Raw genomic sequence first — 22,677 nt, 5'->3', positions numbered from 1 at the left:
ATGTGACACACACGCGCTCAGTCAGCCTTTTGCTGTTGAAGGCTCATGTTGTCACAAAGGTCAAAGGTCACAAAGACGCTTCTAACATCATGGCTGACTTTTTTTTGTGGGGGGGGTCTGGGGCTGAATCGTCAAACCAGCAGAAGGGTGTCTTTTACGTTTTTTCATGTATTTAAAGCATAAAAAAAACCTTTTTATGACCTTCTAAATATTTGTTAACATTATTAGAGCCCTCTAGACATGAAGTAACACCCCTATAATCACCTTTACACTCCTATTACACCAGGAAAATAAGACCATCCTATATAGACTCACTCCTGCGGTGGCTACGGTCTCATCAATGTAACATTACTGCCACCAAGTGGCCATCGTGGCGTACCGCATATCACCACAATGTCTTTGAATGCATCTCCATTTAGAATTTTCATGCTTAATTTAGGCACAACATGTGCTTTCATGTGCATATTTTTGGAGTAATAATTATTCATTCGGGTATTTCTGAAAAATCCTGATGGAGTGAAGCCAGGAAATTGGAAGCGCCAAGTGGCGAGGGTGGACTTTAATTAGGACGCCATTGACGATCATGTCACCCCGTGTGTGTGAAGACGTTCTCATTAGAACCATTATCTTCTCGGGAATCAGTTTGTCCTATTTTATAAACACACCACGTTCGGAATAATCCTTCAACAGGGCCGCGCGTTGGCTTGGACTGTCCGTTTGTTCGACTTCTCTCAAAGTTCTTTGGAGTTTGGAAGTTTTGGTCTGGCTGCCAAACGTCAGGAACGTCATGGAAAAGTTTGTGTGCATTTCCAGAAAATGGCCGACTAATCCTTGAATAATCCATCCCCAGGATGAAATAATCATCGCCATCACTTCCGCTCGGCTTGAGTGCGTGATGAAGACTCGCCAACCCGTCCCCCGGCAGGACCGTGTGTCTGGGACTCCCGTCAGGATTGGCGTCCCTACAGGACATGACCCGGCTCACCTGAAGCCTAAAACCGGACGTCATCCTCCGCTTTGACGTCCGGGCTGAAGTCACGGAGCGCCGAGCTCCGTCTGGTCTCCTCTTGCAACGGAAGATCTCTGAGAGCTCGTCTTCAGGGTGATCCCGGGGACACGCTTGAAAGGTTCAGACTGGAACTGGAGCGTGATTGGATGCTCGTAGCTCAGGGAGAAGCATTAGCTAAATGCTCGGAATGGGGAAAAGTAGAAAGTGAAGGCACGGAAGTAAGACGGAAAAGTCACTTTTCCAACACGTGAGGGAGGTGGTGTTAATGTCACCTCAGAGGAATTTGTCATAGATCTTCGATTCGCTAGTGATGTCTCACTTTGGACACAAACCCCCACACGCGTGACGGAAGAGCGGCTCCGTGTCCTCTGCAGGGCGGCCAAAGCCATCCTGGAGGGCCTCGTGTGGAAAGGATATCCAAGGTTGTGTTAGTCCGGCACGTGCACGCTTGTTTGCACGTCATCGCTAATGTGTCACATTGCTGGGGGGTCCCGTGGCCCCAGTGGGGTCCGATGGGGTCCCGTGGTCCAGGGGCGCTTTTCCCTCTGCCAATCAGACATGGAGGCCGGAGGCCCAGCCTGGTTCTCATGGAGCCTTCATAGGCGGGTTATGTGAGGACAGATGCCGGCCCGGGTGGGGTGCGGTTGGGCGGCAGGTTGTGGCCCCCGGCGGGGTGTCCATGTTGATTTATGCAATCGAATACTAGCTCCGGTCCAGACGGATTCTGACACTGATTCTGACTTCTGGTGTGCTTCCTTTACCTAGTCGCCCCCACCCCCTGCCCCCCACCACCCCTCCGCCCCTCGTCGAGGTAAACCAAGCACATCTAAACACATTTCATGGTGAGCAGGCTCAGCACTTCCTGACCCGATTCTGTACACACTGGAAACCTCTCACTAAGGTCTTACATAATGCTGAGTCATGCTTTTCCTCTTTTGGGATCTTTGGCAGCAGGATGATGATCATGTGACCTCATGTGACCTCACGTGACCCCATGTGACCCCATGGAACCCCACGGGACGTCCACCCCAATGACAACTTCCATCAAGAAGAAGATGACTTGATAGACTGATTGACATGCTGTCTTGGTTACCATGGTTACTTCTATGTTTACTCATATTCCTACTTCTACTTCCACTTACTTTTACTTTTACTTTCATTACTGCTACTTTTACTTTCAAGTCTACTACAGCAACATGTACTTAACTTCTACTTCTACTACATCTATGTTTACTTTCAGTTTGAATTCTACGCATACTTCTACTTGTACTCTTACTATTACTGTTGTTTCTACTTTGTCTACTATGTATGTGTACTTTTACTTTGATCTTTACTCACTTTTACTTGTACATGTACTTGTACCTTTACGTTTGTGTTTACTTCTAATTTCAACTTCAGTTATGTTTACTTTTACGTCTACTTCTTTATTTTTACCTTTACTTTGACATACTTTTTTACTTCTACTTTTACTTGTACCTACTTGTACCTCTACATTTACTTTTACTTCTACTTCTTCTTTATTTCTACCTTTATTTTTACCTCTTTGTCATCCTTTTTTACTTCTACTTTGACTTTTAGTGTTACTTCTACATCTACTTGTGCCTGTACTTTGGCTTTTACTTTTACTATTGTGTTTACTTTGCAACTACTTTTATGTTAAGTTTTACTGCTAGGTTTACCTTACTTTTACTTCTTTGTCTTTTACTTTTACTTTTATGTTTACCTCTTGTACTTCTTGTACTTGCTCTACAATGTCCCTGTTGACCTTTCCTTCTACTCTGACCTTTGTCTTTACTTCTACTTTTTCTTCTTTGTGTTTATCTTCTACTTTACTTCATGTACTTGTACTTGTACCGCGCTAGCTGTACTAGTATTTCTAGGAGTAATTCTTTGACCTCGAGTAACCCGAGGAAAGAAAGAAAAGGTGAGGAAAGACAGAAGGAAGGAAAAAAAGAAATGAAAAAGATGAAATTGGGAAGTTGAGAAGCGTGAAATGAAAAAAATAATAACACGACAAGGTCACTTGAAGGTGACAACACCACGGAGGAAATACTACGTCTTAGTTGTTTCCAGAGTAATTACTGTACCTGTACACCACCACCGCTGATGATGATGATGACGATGATGATTGATGTCCTCGTGATGATGGAAGAGCTGAACTTTGACCTCTGTAAAGATGGCGGGGGTAGACGTGTGCGGTTGCTGAGCGTGACTTATACGAGGTGGGGGGGTGGGGGTGGGGGGGTATTTGGAAAAGTGCTGGCAGGAGATGAAAGAAGACGACAGAATGATGGAGACGACTTTTTTACGACCGCAGCAGAGGAAATCAAACACTTACCGGTCCTATAAAAGGTTACAGGTGGGGGCGGGGTTAATGGATGGGTGGGGTTAATAGACAGCGGGGGGGGGGGGGGGGTGATGGATGTTCTTCTGGGACTCATAAAGGGTCCCTGCTACAAAGCATCCTTACTACATCTTCTTTTCAAAGGCACTTGGTGTGTGTGTGTGTGTGTGTGTGTGTGTGTGTGTGTGTGTTGGATAAGTTTGAATAAACTTCCTGACGCTGAATCTTCTTCCACACTGAGATGGGAATATGGACATATGGATATATGGGAATATGGACATATGGATATATGGGAATATGGACATATGGATATATGGGAATATGGACATATGGATATATGGGAATATGGACATATGCATATATGGGAATATGGACATATGGATATATGGGAATATGGACATATGGATATATGGGAATATGGACATATGGATATATGGGAATATGGACATATGGATATATGGGAATATGGACATATGGATATATGGACATATCTATTCCACCTGCTGGCCAGTGCTGATGTGATCATGTGGATGATGTGTAAGTATAGTGTTGTGTGGTGTGGTGTTGTGTAGTGGTGTGGTGTTGTGTGGTGTGGTGTAGTGTGTGGTGTTGTGTAGTGTTGTGTGGTTGTGGTGTAGTGTAAAGTGCTGTGGTTGTGGTGTGGTGTCGTGTAGTGTGGTGTGGTGTGGTGTGGTGTGGTTGTAGTGTAGTGTATTGTGGTGCGGTTGTGGTGTAGTGTGGTGTGGTTGTGCTGTGGTGTGGTTGTGGTGTAGTGTGCTGTGGTGTGGTTGTGGTCTGGTCTGGTGTGGTTGTAGTGTGGTGTGGTTGTAGTGTGGTGTGGTTGTGGTGTAGTGTAGCGTAGTGTAATGTGGTGTGGTTGTAGTGTAGTGTGGTGTGGTTGTGGTGTAGTGTGGTGTGGTGTGGTTGTGGTGTAGTGTAGCGTAGTGTAATGTGGTGTGGTTGTAGTGTAGTGTGGTGTGGTTGTGGTGTAGTGTGGTGTGGTGTGGTTGTGGTGTAGTGTAGCGTAGTGTAATGTGGTGTGGTTGTAGTGTAGTGTGGTGTGGTTGTGGTGTAGTGTGGTGTGGTGTGTGGTTGTGGTGTAATGTAGCGTAGTGTAATGTGGTGTGGTGTGCTTCTAGTGTAGTGTGGTGTGGTGTGGTGTGGTGTGGTTGTAGTGTAGTGTGGTGTGGTGTAATGTGATGTAGTGTAGTGTAGTGTGGTGTGTTGTGTCGTGTGGTTGTGGTCTGTGTGGTTGTAGTGTGGTGTGGTTGTGGTGTAGTGTGGTGTGGTGTGGTTGTGGTGTAGTGTGGTGTGGTTGTGGTGTAGTGTAGCGTAGTGTAATGTGGTGTGGTTGTAGTGTAGTGTGGTGTGGTTGTGGTGTAGTGTGGTGTGGTGTGTGGTTGTGGTGTAATGTAGTGTAGTGTAATGTGGTGTGGTGTGCTTCTAGTGTAGTGTGGTGTGGTGTGGTGTGGTGTGGTTGTAGTGTAGTGTGGTGTGGTGTGGTGTAATGTGATGTAGTGTAGTGTGGTGTGTTGTGTCGTGTAGTGTGGTTGTAGTGTAGTGTGTTGTGGTGTGGTTGTGGTGTAGTGTAGTGTCATGTTGCACCGTGTGCAGCGAGCGTAGACATGGTCAGACGTAGGGAGTCGTGTGCGTGTCAAAGCCAGGAAGTGATGATGTCGGAAGGAGGAGAACCAAGCGACTGATGCAAACATGAAAGGGAAGATTTGGGCCTCAAAGCGGCGGCCATTGTTGCGTCACACGTGCGCTGGCGTTACAGCGAGCACCTTTTGTGTCGCCGATGTGGCCCCCCTCTTGGCTCCCACTGTTGGCCCCGCCCGGCTCCCCCGCCGCTCCCTGGGGCATCCGACGCTTTGATGCGCCGCTCGCCCGGCTCTCTGGCTCCGCCCATTAATAAAAGATGGCGAGCGGCGGCCGCGAGTGACGCCTCCTTTCAAGGCGGGAAATCCCCTGAGACGCTCCCGTCACCTTCATCGCGCTCCTCCTCTTCCTCGTCCACATCTTCCTCTCTCATCTTTACTTCCTGCTCTCACCTCACCAGCCGTCTCCATGACGACTCCTCTTCCTCACCTTCATCCACACTCCTCTTCCTCATTTTCCTCACCTTCCTCGTCACCTTCATCCTGGCTCCTCTTCCTCACCTGCTTCTCCTCTTCCTCATCTTCATCCTGGCTCCTCTTCCTCACCTTCTCCTCTTCATCAATTCCTCTTCCTCAGCCTCCTCACCTGAGAGGCCGCTCCTCTTCCTCATGTTGTTTTTTCGTTTTCCTTTTCTGCTTTCTCCCCGGGATGTGACTCTGACCTTTGAACTTTGAACCCACCTGCCGTGGAAGGCTGACAGGAAGCCGTGGGGTGATGGCGGGGTGGTGGTGGTGGTGGTGGGGGGGGTTGTTTGCTTTGAAGCGTGCTGCTGCTGTTGTCACGGCAACGCTCATTCATCCTGGTTAGTGAAGCCTCACCTGCCGGTAGAAGATGATTGGCCGTCACGGTCATGTGATCAGACACGGAGGGGGGGGGGGTTAGGATGTTAGATGTCTGAGTGATGATCACGGCGGCGAGGACAGCAGGCAGGGGTTAAAAAGTCATTCGAGTTCTTGAACTCCTCACCACGTTTTGATTGAAACGGTTGATCACATGTTGATTATTATTATTATTATTATTATTATTATTATTATTATTATTATTATTATTTCATAGCTTTAAAAACTATTATTTAATAGTTTTAAAAGCTATTATTTCATAGGTTTAATAGCTCGTTAGCCACTAAGTTTGGTGGTCTTGCTCCTACGTTGCTTTCACTGCCACTTGTAAATAAGAACTACCTTCATTGCCGCGCTTTAAAAAAACACACGCCGCCTTTTAGGCGGCCATGATGGCGTCCAGCGGCATCGCATCTCTCCTGACCGAGCGAGGCTGTGGCCTCCTCGCAGCGTGGCGAAGAGGATGGCGTGTGTGCTGAGGTGTGCGGGGGCGCGTGAGCGTGCGGCGGTGGCGGCGGCGCAGCGTGTTCCGGCTAATGGCGCGACACAGCGAGGAGATAGATAGTATAATTAAGCACGAGAGAGATTAGGACCCCGTTGGCCTGAGGTGAAAAATGAGCTCTGAGGGCGGAAAGTGTGTGTGCGTGTGTGTGTGTGTGTGTGTGAGATGCCAGGATGTAACAAGCCAGGAAGCCTTTAAAGCCAAAAGGCGGCCATGCTAGGACGCTAACACGCCAACCAGAGCAGCAGCGAGATCAATGATGACAAAGCTCATTTGCATCCAACATGGAGGATTTCAAGAATCCACTTCCTGCTTTGTCGCCATTCAACAAGGTCTCACCTCACTAATCCCTTTGTTTTGTTCCGCCATTGCCCCCCCCCCCAGCCCACCCCTCACCCCACCCCTGCTTGCTGATTATTTAGGCTACCCCCGGTGACCCGCCTCGGAATCTCATCTCCCATCAAACCATCATCGTTGTCTTAATTTTACCAGGAAGATGGAGGAGGTGGGCGGCCTGGGCCTGGGGGCAGGGGGGGGTTGAGCGGGAGTGCTCTTTGGGGGGGCGTGTTGCGGATTAACAGCAAAACAGATTTAAGCGGAGAATGTATTTGAGCGCCAACACACGCCGAGGCATCACACCGTGCGTCGGATCCGAATCCCCAACAAGCAAATAGAAAAGAGAAGAAGAACTATTCCGCCATTCCTGTCCTGTCAGCCCCCCCCCCCGCTTTGCCTGGGAAAACCCGGGTTTTACCCATCTTTCCCAGCGGCTCCGGTTGGAATACTCCCCCTGTTGTTACCTTCATGAAATATAATTCCAATAGAAGAGCAGCACAGCTTCCTCTCCGCCCGGCAACACTCACTTCCTGTAGCTGGTGAACTCTGACCTTCAAAATAAATGCACGCCATGGTAGCCAGTCAGGGGGGGAAAATTCTGGTGGGAAGACCAGACAAGATCCATAATTCTCCGGACAATTTCTGTTATATTTGGGGGAAATTTCCCATATTTTCCTGTCTTATTTCCTGGAAAACCTGCAACCTCGATTGTGTTCATTGTTACCATTCCCTAACTATTCCATCTTTGTGCCCCCCCGTCCCCTGTCCCCCAACAGCCTGCGAGCTGATGAACCAGGGCATCCTGGCGCTGGTGACGTCGACGGGCTGCGCCTCGGCCAGCGCGCTGCAGTCTCTGACGGACGCCATGCACATCCCCCACCTGTACATCCAGAGGAACAGCGGGGGCTCGCCGCGGACCGCCTGCCAGCTCAACCCCAGCCCCGGGGGTCGCGGGTACACGTTGGCCGCGCGCCCGCCCGTACGTCTCAACGACGTCATGCTGACGCTGGTGGACGAACTGCGCTGGCAGAAGTTCATCGTCTTCTACGACATCGAGTACGGTACGTCACGATGATGAGATGATGCCGTGTCATATTTCACAGAGAGTTCCGTGATATTCCGGCATGGAATGTTGTCCGGACGGCCGATCGGTCGGTCGCACTGCAGCAGCAAGGCTTTGTTCGGGAAGGCTTAGTCACACTGTATCTTAATGGAATCACATTAGTCCTCATGGATCTTCCGGCGTGATCGATACGCGCCAACAATGGAGCGCTTCATTTAGACTCCAACGTATCGGCTTTGATTTAAAGGGACGGGCGCCCGGCTGCTGAAGAACGGGAATGCTGCGGCTCAGTCCAGTGGATGTTCCTTTATTTTGGTTCAGCGTCCCGTTTGAGCTGCGCCATACAGGAAAAGATGACATAACACAATCGTGGGCGTCCCAGTGAGCGAATATCGCTTCCACCTGGAACCAATCTACATATCGATGGACAGATCTTAATATTGATTATCTAGAAGTCGACATAACCGGCTTCACAATCGCCAATCATACATTTATCGGGACCTTAAAGTGGATGAAGGGGCGGAGCTAGACACAGGGCTGTAATTGGTAGAGAGTGGATGCTCACTTCATTCAGTGGGATGAGTTCTAATAGTAGTGTTTTATGCAAATGAACCATTATGCAAATGTCTTTAATAGCTTAGCTTCATTTAGCGGGGGTGGGGGATAGGGGGTGCCCAGTACGTTGTCCATTGAATGTTTCCGGGATGCAGAAAAATCCAATTCTGTCAGACTGTTGGTGTTGAGGTAACCATGGCAACGCTGCAACGCCACGGCTGCCAGCAGCGTTTTGGAATTCTCTTTGAGGCGCCTGGAAGCCGAGAAGCCAGAAGAGAGAAGAGTTTGTTGTTTTTACCGGACTCCAACTTTTTCAGCCAAAGGATGACTGGCAGCCGCTCTTGTCTTCTTCTTCTTCAGTGGCCTCGTCGCCCTCACACGGCCAACATGTGGCGCTGGGACACACATCTCATCCAAATGTCCGCCGTCGGCTTGGCGATGGAAGACGCCATTGTGGACGCTAGAAGTGGGGCTCCACCTGGGGGGGGCAGAGTGGGGGCTCGACATCAACGCCAGCCATTCATGTAGGCTGTTGGATAGCAACATTCGTAGCCACCCGGAAGGCTGCCCTTTGACCTTTTACCCTACCGATGGCTGATTGGCTGGCTGAGGACTTGCATCATCATGGCTCCGATGCCAGCGTAGTATAATCATGTAATACTTGCAATAATTTCTATATTAATACACGGTTAATAGTAATAATTTTAATAATTTATATTCATTCGGGCGAGACACCCTGGACTCACAGGGCACACGCATGCACGGGCAGAACATGCTAACTCCACACAGAGATGGCCGAGGGTGGAATTGAACCCTGGTCTCCCAGCTATGAGGCCTGTGCACTAACCACTTATTCACCATGCAGCCCTAGAGTTTATATATTAATATATATTAATATATAGAGTTTATATATTAATATATATTGATATATATAAACTCTATATATTAATATATATTAATATATTAGTTTATTTATGAATGTATAAAATTTATATATTCATATATTGAGTTTATATATGACTATATATTATTATTATATTCTATTAATTCAACTAATTATATATGTGTATACATATGTAATTATTTATATATATGTTATTAGTTAATATGTTAATATAGTTAATTAGTTAATATGTTATTAGTTAATTAGTTAATAATTAACCAATGAATATATGAATATATATACGTTTTAGTGGCTATTATTTACATAATAGCCACTACTAATATAATGAAACTAGTTAAATATAACAATAAAAATATGATATACTAAATAGTTATTATAATATATATATATACATATATATATATACATGTAATAAATGCCAATTACTATGGTAGGTATTTTGATGAATGGCTACTGTTAACTGTGCAATAATAAATGGATAGTTATTAGTTATGGTAGTATATAATAAATATAGTATAATTCCTATTAATTGAGTGTAGTAATATGTAAATAAAGAGGTCATATGTCTGACCATAGGTCTGAATGCCGGAGATGAACGGGTCATGTGACGCTGCGTGCCCCGATAGAGCTTAGCGGCGTGTTTGATTGTCTTTTGATGGCGTGCAAACGCTGGAACGTCTCCTTTGTTTTTTTACGGCCTCCATCACGTCTGCTAGCTGGTCCTGCCTTGGAAGAAGACCACACGTTGCACCAGTTGGTGGCACCAATCAAAAAGTGCTTGGGCGTGAAGCAGAAGGTCCAAAGTGTTTGAGGAGCGTTTGGCGAGCGTTTGGCGAGCGTTTGGCGACTCTCCGCTCCAAATGTTTGCGTTTGCAGCTTTCCACAACGCCGCCACGGCCATGAGTGAAATACCAATGAGGATGTTCCTCCACCGGAGATGTGGATGGATGGCGTGCCTGCAGGTGATCCATCTTCATGCCACTTCATAAATGCATTCAGCACGTATCTGGAGAGCGCGTTACAATGACATAGCGTCACGTTAACACGCAAGGACGGCGCCCGCTGCGGCGCTGCGGGCGCGCACGTTGATCGGGATCGCTTTAGATCAATGTCCTGTTGGCGAGCACGTGTGGACGACCTCGCGTGGCCGGCGCTCGCTTCCTGTGTCTCCTGGAATACGGGGTGAAGACTGCGGACTCGACAGGAAGTCAATTAGCGGCGTGCTGGCCTTAATTGAAGCCTCGCACACAATTAAAGCGTACATGCATGTTATTCATACAACCATATAGTACATATGTATCTATATAAGACCATATATACATTATATACAAGTTTTATTAACTATTATTAACCCCATATCGAAACCTTGTTGGGTGATATCACGTGACATCATAGTGATATCGTCCCTTGACATAATGGGGCATTATGGTGTGATATCAGCATGATATCATAGCAACGGCAGCGTGGAGTCTGTATCGTCATGTCATATCATCATGCAATCATCATGTGATATCAGAGCATAATATCAAAGTGATATCATTATAGTGTGACATCATAGTGTAATACATAGCTTGAAATAGTGATATCAACTTGACATCGTAATGTGATATCATAGTGTGATTAGATCCTGTGATGTCACAGCATGATATCATAGTGTGACATCATAGTGTAATACATAGCTTGAAATAGTGATATCAACTTGACATCGTAATGTGATATCATAGTGTGATTAGATCCTGTGATGTCACAGCATGATATCATAGTGTGGCATCATTGTGTAATATACTGAAATGTGTGATATCGTAATGTGACATCGCATTATGTCATAGTGTGGCATCATAGAATAGTATCATAGCGTGATATCATCATGAGGCGTCATATCATAGTTTGATATCATAGCCTGATAGCATACGCTAACATTATGGCGTGGCATCATTCTGTGATATCACTTAACGTCATCATGAGGTGATGTCATCATAACATGATATCATAGGAAAACATTATGGCATGACATCAATGTGATATCGTATCATAGTTTGATATCATAGCCTGATACCATACGCCAACATTATGGCGTGGCATCATGGTGTGATATCACATAACGTCAGCATGAGGTGATGTCATCATAACATGATATCATAGCACAACATTATGGCATGGCATCAATGTGATATCACATCATAGTTTGATATCATAGCCTGATACCATACGCCCTACATACATTATGGCGTGGCATCATGGTGTGATATCACATTGTGATATCATAACGTCAGCATGAAACGATGTCATCATAACATGATATCATAGCACAACATTACGGCATGGCATCAATATGATATCAGATTGTGATAGCATAACGTCAGCAGGAGGTGATGTCATCATAACATGATATCATAGGACAACATTATGGCATCAATGTGATATCACCTCATAGTTTGATATCATAGCCTGATACCATACGCCTGGCATCATGGTGTGATATCACATTGTAATATCATAGCATAACAGCATGAGGTGATGTCATCATAACATGATATCATAGCACAACATTATGGCATGGCATCAATGTGATATCACATCATAGCTTCTGATAGCGTAATGTCAGCACGATACCATGATGTGACGTCTTAACACGGCATCATGACGTGATATCGTAGCGTGACGTAATGATGATATCCTCAGGCATCCTATCCACATGTCCTATACGTGGACGTGTGCAGTGGAAACCCCTCCATGGCTCGTTTACGGCCTCGACCTTTAATTGAATGTTGGGCTTTACGAGGCGCCGCAAGCTAACGTGCCGCTAAAGTTCACACAGCTAATTCTTTGTTAATTGTGTTTGGATGATAGCACCTATGGGGGGGGGGCCCGGGGGGGTTGATGAGGTTGGTGTTTGTTTAGCATCTGCGTTTAGACGACTGTTCCTCTTTCTTCCCGGAACATGTACCACTCCAAGTTCTTGTTGTTGCCATGACGACAAGACACAACAACAGCGTCCTCCGTCTTCAAGGAGCTCCTTTCAGCGTCTCCTTCAGTCCTCGTGTCTGTCAAGTGTGAAGGAGCATCACGTGGCCGCGTGGCGGTCGGCTCGCCCACGCCGTTCTCACGCTCACACTCAGGCCGGAGACACCCCGACGTCTGCTTGATTGACAGGTTGACTCGTAGAAGACTGAGAGCGGAGACGACACGCAGCAGGTTAAAAAAAAAAACATCTTCTGTTTGTGTGTCACTGCTGCCTAATCAGACCCGAAGCCGCCGTTTACGTTTGATTGACACCTGACACCTCATCATCTCAGCCTCTGATCCTTGAAGGGAGCAGGACATCATCAGCCATCACAGCTTTTGGCGCTTTGATGCCAAAGGAGGATGTTTGGATCCATCTTAGGGTATGGTTGGTCCTGGGACGTCCACCCTGAGATGTCCACCCTGGGACATTCACGCTAATGTCCACCCTGGGACGTCCACCCTGGGACATCCACCCTGGGATATCCACCCTGAGATGTCCACCCTGGGACATCCACCCTGGGACATCCACCCTGGGACATTCACGCTAATGTCCACCCTGGGACGTCCACCCTGGGACATCAACCCTAGGACATCCACCCTGGGTCATGCACCGTGGGACATCCACCCTGGGACGTTCATGCTAATGTCCACCCTGGGACATCCACCCTGGGACATCCACCCTGGGACGTCCACCCTGGGACATCCACCCTGGGACGTTCACGCTAATGTCCACCCTGGGACGACCACCCTCGGACGTCCACCCTGGGACATTCACCCTGGGACGTCCACCCTGGGACGTCCATGCAAACCTCCACCCTGGGACATCTGCGCTAATGTCCACCCTGGGACGTCCACACTGGGACGTCCACGCTAACGTCCACACTGGGATGTCCACGCTAACGTCCACCTTGGGACGTCCACACGGGAACATCCACACTAATGTCCACCCTGGGACATCCACGCTGACATCCACCCTGGGATGTCCACGCTGACAACCACCCTGGGACATCCACACTAATGTCCACCCTGGGATGTCCACGCTGACATCCACCCTGGGACGTCCACGCTGACATCCACCCTGAGATGTCCACGCTGACATCCACCCTGGGACGTCCACGCTGACATCCACCCTGGGATGTCCACGCTGACATCCACACTAATGTCCACCCTGGGACATCCACGCTGACATCCACCCTGGGACGTCCACGCTGACATCCACCCTGGGATGTCCACGCTGACATCCACCCTGGGACGTCCACGCTAATGTCCACTCTGGGACATCCACCCTGGGACGCCCACCCCGGGACGTCCACGCTGACATCCACCCTGGGACGTCCACGCTAACGTCCACCCTGGGCATCCACACTGGCGTCCACGTGGTCTCCCGCGTGTCTTCCATCTTGAATGACGGAATAAATGAATAAAGAACGTCACCAGACGTGAAAAAGCCTCTCAGGGCGTTCGCCGCTCTTCCCCGCCGACGTTGACACAACGTGTTCCTTCCACCACGTCGCTCGTGTTCGTGTCTGCGACCGCCGATCGTTCCGCTCCGAAGGGCAGCGCGGCGACCGACTTTTCTAGAAATAGCAAACACACTCGCACTTTCATCTCTGGAGGGTCGGCCGGCGGTGGCGTCTGCTCGCTCGTTAGCGTCTCTCGTTAGCCAGGAAGACGCTCTCAAAGAGCAAACAAGGAAGTCAATTAAGGCCAATCAGAGACGGCGCCTCACACCAGACGGACGAGCGGCGTGTTCTCCTCCGGCGCACGTGGCGTCGGACGGCGCCACCCGCCAGAACCGCGCCGGCACGCTGTTAGTTTGGCATGGAAGTGTGGAGCCAGGAAGCCTTTTAATATTTCAAGCATCAAATTAGCTTTCGTGAAGATGCACGCTCCGCAAAAACATCAAACATAAATGAAGCCACGGCGCCACGCGCACACGGCGCCCCCTAGCACACAAGACGACAACTACACTGGAAGATTCCCTCACAATATCCACTAGAAAACGCTCGGTTTCAGGAGGCGTGGTGAAACTGGCCCTTTGTGATGTCACAGAGGGGCAGACTTCCTTATATGGTTCATAGTGAAGAAGCCCTTTGGGCGTGGGACCAATCACAGAGGAGTGGGCATGTCGCCCTTCAGCCGGGTTGATTTACGTCCCCCGCCGAAGACGCCGATGCGAGGACGCAACGCGTTTCAGAGGAGCCGTCCCGACCGCACCGCCTGCTTGCTAGCCACCATTTATTAGCCGCGCCAAGGTGACGCTCAATGTTACACACACACACACGGGACGTCAACGTCATGAAGTTATTATTCTCACCTGATTATTATTTATTATGAGGGCTCATCCTGTGTGGGTATCGATCCTATGACCTTCTGGTCGCCAGCCGGGACCTTGATGTTTGATTACGTGAAATAAATCTTTGAGCTGCACAATTAAAAGCCGTGGTCATGAATAAAGTTCTACATATATCTCCATTACTGGCGGATGCGGCTGGTGGATGCAGGACGCGACGCGACGCGGCACGCATCCGTGCGTTCGTCCTTTCACTGACGGACGTGTCGATTGTGGTTGCAGACATGCGAGGCCTTCAGGCGTTCCTGGACGAGACGTGTCGTCAGGGTCTGGAGGTGTCTGTCCAGCGGGTGGACAGGAACATCAGCAGAGTCTTCACCGAGCTCTTCACCTCCATGAGGACGGAGCAACTCAACCGCTACAGGGACACGCTGAGGAGAGCCATTCTGCTGCTCAGCCCCCACGCCGCCCACGCCTTCATACAGCAGGTACCGCTATACGTATACGTACATCCACGCCTCCACACAGCCATCCTTTATCACACTTAATTGCTTCCGTGTGGTATGATTTATTCTTTCAAAATGGAAAAACCTTTACGACCTTCTAAATGTGATTTTTAACATGATTAGAGCCCTTTAGACATGAAATAACACCCCTATAGTCACCTTTACACCGCTTTTACCCAATATATTACACATAATAAGAGAAAATACGACATATAAGACATAAAAAACCTGTTTACGACCTTATAAATGTGGTTCTTAACATTATTAGAAGCCTCTCGACATTAAATAACACCCCTATAGTCACCTTTACACTCATATTACCCAATATATTACGCATAATAAGAGAAAATAAGACATAGAAAACCTGTTTACGACCTTTTAAATGTGGTTCTTAACATTAGAGCCCTCTCAACATGAAATAACACCCCTATAGTCACCTTTTCACTCCTATTACCCAATATATTATATATAACAAGAGAAAATAAAATGTATAAGACATAAAAAACCCTGTTTACTACCTTTTAAATGTGGTTCTTAACATTATTAGAGCCCTCTTGACATGAAATAACACCCCTATAGTCACCTTTACACTCCTATTACCCAATATATTACGCATAAAAAGAGAAAATAAGACATATAAGACATAGAAAACCTGTTTACGACCTGATAAATGTGGTTCTTAACATTATTAGAGCGCTCTCGACATGAAATAACACCCCTACAGCCACATTTACACTCTTATTACCCAATATATTACACATAATAAGAGAAAATAAGACATATAAGACATAAAAAAAACTGTTTACGACCTTGTAAATGTGGTTAACATTATTAGAGTCCTCTTGACATGAAATAACACCCCTATAGTCACCTTTACACTCCTATTACTAGATATATTACACATAATAAGAGAAAATAAGACATATAAAACCTGTTTACGGCCTTTTAAATGTGGTTGTTAACATTATTAGAGCCCTTTCGACATGAAATAACACCCCTACAGTCACCTTTACACTCCTATTACCCAATATAGTACACATAACAAGAGAAAATAAGATTTATAAGACATTAAAAAAAAAACGTTTACGACCTATTAAATGTGTTTCTTAACATTAATAGAGCCCTCTTGACATGAAATAACACCCCTACAGTCAACTTTACACTCAATTTACCCAATATATTACACATAATAAGAGAAAATAAGACATATAAACCATCATAAACCTGTTTACAACCTTTTAGATGTGGTTCTTAACATTATTAGAGCCCTCTCGACATGAAATAACACCCCTACAGTCACCTTTACACTCCTATTACCCAATATATGACACATAATAAGACAAAATAAGACATATAAAACCTGTTTATGACCTTATAAATGTGGTTCTTAACATTATTAGAGCCCTCTCGACATGAAATAACACCCCTACAGTCACCTTTACACTCCTACTACCCAATATATGACACATAATAAGACAAAATAAGACATATAAAACCTGTTTATGACCTTATAAATGTGGTTCTTAACATTATTAGAGCCCTCTCGACATGAAATAACACCCCTACAGTCACCTTTACACTCCTATTACCCAATATATGGCACATAATAAGACAAAATAAGACATATAAAACCTGTTTATGACCTTATAAATGTGGTTCTTAACATTATTAGAGCCCTCTCGACATGAAATAACACCCCTACAGTCACCTTTACACTCCTATTACCCAATATATGACACATAATAAGACAAAATAAGACATATAAAACCTGTTTATGACCTTATAAATGTGGTTCTTAACATTATTAGAGCCCTCTCGACATGAAATAACACCCCTACAGTCACCTTTACACTCCTATTACCCAATATATGGCACATAATAAGACAAAATAAGACATATAAAACCTGTTTATGACCTTATAAATGTGGTTCTTAACATTATTAGAGCCCTCTCGACATGAAATAACACCCCTACAGTCACCTTTACACTCCTATTACCCAATATAGTACACATAATAAGAGAAAATAAGACATATAAGACATAAAAAAACCTGTTTACGACCTTGTAAATGTGGTTGTTAGCATTATTAGAAGCCCTCCCCGCATATCATCAAAACATGTCTTTGAATTTGACTTCATTTCACCGTCTTTTATGCTAGGAAAAATATGTAGCATGTGCTTTCATATGCATATTTCTGGACTAATACTCGTGGAAGGCTGTAGTTAACCACAACACCGCAGAGAGTGGGGATGTGACTTTACTTCCTGCATGAGTGTGCACATCATGCCGTGTGTGTGTGTGTGTGTGTGTGTGTGTGCGTGTGCACGCATGGCTGTGAAAACATGTGCTTTTTAATCTGCAACAACAACACGAGCAGCACACGTGTCGATGAGATGCACGGATGCTTCCTCATTGGGTGGACACGCTCATGGCTGGCATGTCACCTCTGGCTGGGTGTGTGTGCGCTAAGGTGAGAAGGGCTCCTGACCTCCACAAATGGCGGCGCTGCTGACCGTGTCCAGCGTCTCAAGAGGCCAATCAGGCGTGGAAACGCTGCTCATTAGCTTCCTGTGTCCCTTCATAACACACGTATGAAATAAACACCCAACACAACACATGCTAGCCACATCGTCTGTGTGGGAGTGGGGTGGGGGTTGGGTGGTGGTTTTATCGGAACCAGCCACTGTGATGACTGTGATGAGCATGGATATTTAAATGTGAAGTGACTTTTTTGGGCCTGTCAGTCACCGAGTGTGAAGTGAAGCTAGCAGCAGCGGAACGTGAGCAGGAAGAAGTGATTTATTTAGGAGATGCATTCAGGGTACAAATCACACATTTATCTTTCATGGCTTCTAAAAAGGGGCCTCATCCACGGCCTCTTCAGCCACTTCATCCATTGCTGAAAATGCTCATGCATTAGCATGCTACTAATTTGGCCCTCTTCATTTATTCATTGAATTGTTAAGTAACGTTATTTAGTAATAATGTCGATTCAATAATAATAACCCGTAATTCATTGATGTAAAACTTATATTTAAGGACAAAAAGTTTTCCACTGTGGGCTCGCATCTTGAAAAATGAAAAGATGCAACTTTGCCACTTTGACGTGATGTATATTAAAAAAAAAAAAAACGGCATCTCACTTTTGTCATATCGGTGAAAAAGCCTACGGTATTATTAATATCACTTTCTTATAGCTTATTTAAACTTTAAAATAATATTCATACATTTTCTTTATTGCCATTATATTTTGGCTTTATTTGCCTCACATAATAAAACTTCCCCCAACCTATTTTCCTCATAATATTACAATTTGAAAAATACTTTAAAAAATATTTATACTCTACGCTACTGAAATTTTTTCGTCATAATATTCTGAGTTTATTCCTGCAATATGACCACTTTTTCCCTAATGGTTAGATTGTATTCCCGTAAATTACAGTTCATTTTTTACATTTCTTCTGCTGTTCTTATTTTTACAAATATTCCAACTATTTCAACTTTCTTCTTGTAAATTTTCTTCTCATAATTATAACTTTATTCATACATATTTTGACTTTATTCTCGTAACATTATAACTTTTTCCGCAGCCTAATTTTCTAAAAATTACAACTTTATTCCTTATTGTCTCTCATAATGTTGCGTCTTTTTAAAAAAAAAGGTCAGAATTTTATGACAAAAATTTTTTATTTTTTAAATTTTGACATTAATTAATTTCATTTGACTAAATTAATTTAATTTGCTTTGTTGGCAATTTATTTGAATAAAAAAATAGTAAATAACAATCTCTGTGAGTTTAATATATAATAAGTATAATAAGTACGCATCCCTAGCTCTAGCTAGCTAGTTCTAGCTAGCTAGCACAAGCTAGCGTTAGCTGGCTAGCTGATGCTTTTTAGTGTCGTGTCAATAAAGTTGATTGAGTCCTGCAGCAGTGTGACCTTATCATCTTTGACTTTGCTCCTAAAAGTCATGTGACTAGCATTAGCTATCAACAAAGAATGACAACGTCTCGGTCACACACACACACACACACACACACACACACGAGGTGATTAGAGCCACCCTAATGACGGACTAATTGTTGCGTTAATGATGATTGCCGCTGATCTCAGACCTGCCACTCATTGCTCTCTGGCTTCAGCGGGCACGGTGTCAGTTAGCATGCTAGCCACTTAGCAGCGTGAAGGTCAATTGTGTAAATATTCATCATACATAAATAAGAATCCTTCACCCGGTAATCAAATCTACGACTGCTTCGCACAAGAAGGTGTTGTTTTATGCGTTTGTCCACACCTGCAACAGGAAGCTAGCATTAGCACGCCGGAGGATGGGTCCGTTTTTAAACACACACACACACACGTGCACACACGCCATGACAAACCGCTAATTGTGTCATTTTTCAGCCTCATGTTGGCGTTAGCGGCGGCCATTAATCTGGCTAATGGAGACCTAGTGAGTGGAATGCTCCTTCGGACGTTCCTCCTCTTTTCTTGACAACGGATGCCAAAATAAAACACCAACTTTTTCAGATTTTCACTCATTTACCAGCTTGAAAAGCCCTTGAACGCATCAACGACATTTTAGGTCTGCATCAATGTAGCGTTAGCGCCACCCTGCTCCCCCCCGTCCCTTCACTGCGTATCAACAAAGTTAATGACGATGCTAGTGGATACACACACACACGCACACACACACACACACACAGATGGTGTCAAGTTCTACCACAGAGGCCATTTTGGCCGTGTGGGGCCATTGACTACTCCTGTGGCCATATTGTTTGGGAGAGTCATTCAGCCACTCAGGCACCATCATGGCTGACACACACACACACACACACACACATATACACAGTAGAGTGTTAGGAGAGGAGAAGATGCCTCAGGATGTAGTAGAGACACACAAACATGGCCGTGCATACTAAAATACAGGAAGCTGCATCACCGAGCCGCATTACTAGCAACACATGCTCTTTCATGTCAGACCTCGTTTTTTTTGTTATTAATTTGGGTGAAAATCTTTGGCAAAAACTGAAACCAAAGCAAATTTTTCCCCCAGGAAATAATATCAATCCAATTCTTCCATCCCAGACACAGAACCACCTTCTAAATACGGTTCTTAACTATTTTTTGATCTACTGTAGTAGACATAATAAGACAACATAAGACATACAGGACATGGAAAACCTGTTTACGACCTTCTAACGTTATTTTACAACATGTTCGGGTTGGGATCAAGAACGTCAAGAACCTTCAAGAGCCTGTGCAGACCACGAAGGAGGTGGGCTTCCACTGGACAGTTGGTGTCATCCTGGCCATGTCCATCTATACTGCATTTTTGGAATATTGCTTTCCGTTATCAGGAAATAATACTAGTATAGATTCTTCCAATGATAAGAAAATGACTTATATCGGTAGAAATGATAAACGTAAACAAGCCGAGTTGGTGACATGGGGCCGTAGCAGATATCATCTTCCTTAATGGCCAGCACGGCCATTACAGTTTGGGGAAGGTTTATAGCAATGTGTGCAAAGGCTATTAGAAAGTTAGCCAGATTGTTACCAATAAATGTATGTGCTTTACCATTTCAGATAAGTGTATTTCATTCTTAAGGTTTCTAGCTTTTTATACAAGACTTAGATATCATATAGTAGTTTTGATATCGTCATATCGTGATACGTCCCCAAAATATGGTGATGCTAAGGTACAGTATGCTAAGGTCCATATTGCAGAAGCATACTGTTCAATCATTCATTCGTTTTCTACCTCACGAGGGTCGCGGGGGTGCTGGAGCCTATCCCAGCTGTCTTCGGCGAGAGGTGGGGTACACCGCCAATCACAGGGCACATATAGACAAACAACCATTCACACTCACATTCATACCTATGGACAATTTGGAGTCGCTAATTAACCTAGCATGTTTTTGGAATGTGGGAGGAAACCTGGAGTACCCGGAGAAAACCCACGCATGCACGGGGAGAACATGCAAACTCCACACAGAGATGGCCGAGGGTGGAATCGAACCCTGGTCTCTTAGCTGTGAGGTCTGCGCGCTAACCACTTGACCGCAGTGCAGCCCTTTTTTTTAAAGCCAGATGTTCAAAATACATGTTTAGCGTTCATAACTGTTATGTGTTAAGTTGCTGTGTGACGATTATGGCCACGTTCAGTCTTTTTCGATGTCTCGAAAACAATTGAGTTTTGTTTTGGCTGTTTGTTTCTAGCTGTGAGGTCTGTGAATGCACGAGGAGAACATTCAAACTCCACACAGAGATGGCCGAGGGTGGAATTGAACCCCGGTCCCCCAGTTGTGAGGTCTGCGCGCTAAATACTCGACCACCGTGCCGCCCCGAAGCATACTAGATATGGAACATATGAACAAATTTTTTAAAAAAGTAATAGCAAGGCAACAGGTGGCGCTACAAACTTGGAGCTCGCCATCAGAACGTCGAATGGCGTCGTCGGCGATTTGGTAATAATGACATCACACTGCAGCAAAGGAAGCGTGTTCGCTTTTGTCAACGTTTCATTACATGGATGGATGGGAAAAGTGTGTTTTCACAGGTGTGTGTGTGTGCGACTGACAATGAAGGCAGTGTGCTGAATATGTAATATGACCACCCCCACCACCCCCCCCCACCCCCACCCCCATTGGACCACATCACATCCTCCACTTTGAACGCAGAAGCAGAAATAAAAAAGGAAAAAAAACACTTTTTAAAGCAAACACATAAAAAGCCTTTTTCATGCGGTGAGGCTTCCTACCCGGGTTCCTATGCTAAACAACCCGCGGTGAAAACACACCAAGCACAGGAGCTCCTCGGTCTGCTTAAGTTCCAGCTCAATGAGACCTGAACCACCTCCTAAGTCACTCGTACTCTACACAGAACCCATAAAGTACTCATAAAATACCCTCATAAAGACATGAAACGCCTTACTTTCATCTCTGTGGTTGCCTGCCAGCATTTACACCTTCTTCACGTTTCCTCAAGTCTGGAAGGATAACACCCCCCCCCCACTCCCACCCCCACGTCTCCTTGTAACTGCGCACCGAATCCATGACCCTCGAGCATGGCATCATCTTTATCCTTCATCACGGTCACGACAGAGACAGCAGAAAATATGGGTGGGCATCTTTTAGATCACTTCCACTGTGACGGCTTTCCTTTTCTTTAACGCACGCTTATTTTCCTGCCTATCCCGAGACAGATGGGGGGGGGGGGGGCACACACCACAATAAATAGTTCTCTGGAGAATCTGGTCTTGATGACCCAGTTTTTGTTTATGGGCGCATAACCACGCAGCGTCCGAACACAACACGATGTAAGACGAGCACCACCTGTGTAGCTAGCATGAATGTATGTAAGACATAGGCTGTGTTTGAAACCGAATACTAAATACTACATACTTCCATCCATACTGCATACTGCATACTGCATACTGCATACTGCATACTCAATCCATCAGACAGTATGCAAAGCGTTGTTAGTCTTGTAAATTTTCTTCTTTTAATTATAACTTCATTCCCCTCATATTTTGACTTTATTCTCAAAACATTATAACTTTTTCCGCAGCCTAATTTTCAAAAAATTATATTTTTATTTTAGTCCTTTATTCCTTATTGTCTCTCATAATATTACGTCTTTAAAAAAAAAAATTAC

General features: G+C 45.4%; 1 protein-coding gene across 3 annotated transcripts in view; it reads left to right on the top strand.

The window, feature by feature from the left end:
* The window catches only part of LOC131124838 (glutamate receptor ionotropic, delta-1), a 116,518-nt gene that overhangs the window by 58,672 nt on the left and 35,169 nt on the right, over positions 1–22,677 (top strand). For all 3 annotated transcript variants that reach the window (XM_058065689.2, XM_058065691.2, XM_078791299.1), the window contains exons 3-4: positions 7,466–7,750; positions 14,793–14,998. In XM_058065689.2, the coding sequence (XP_057921672.2) occupies positions 7,466–7,750; positions 14,793–14,998 (491 nt within the window). The remainder of the gene's footprint in view (positions 1–7,465; positions 7,751–14,792; positions 14,999–22,677) is intronic.

Source organism: Doryrhamphus excisus, linkage group LG6 (genome assembly GCF_037039965.1).
Source record: "Doryrhamphus excisus strain RoL-2023G ecotype Guam linkage group LG6, RoL_Dexc_Guam_v1.1, whole genome shotgun sequence".
Classification (NCBI taxonomy): Eukaryota; Metazoa; Chordata; class Actinopteri; order Syngnathiformes; family Syngnathidae; genus Doryrhamphus; species Doryrhamphus excisus.
Note: the sequence above shows the minus strand (reverse complement) of the source record. Positions and strands in the feature narration are given on the sequence as shown.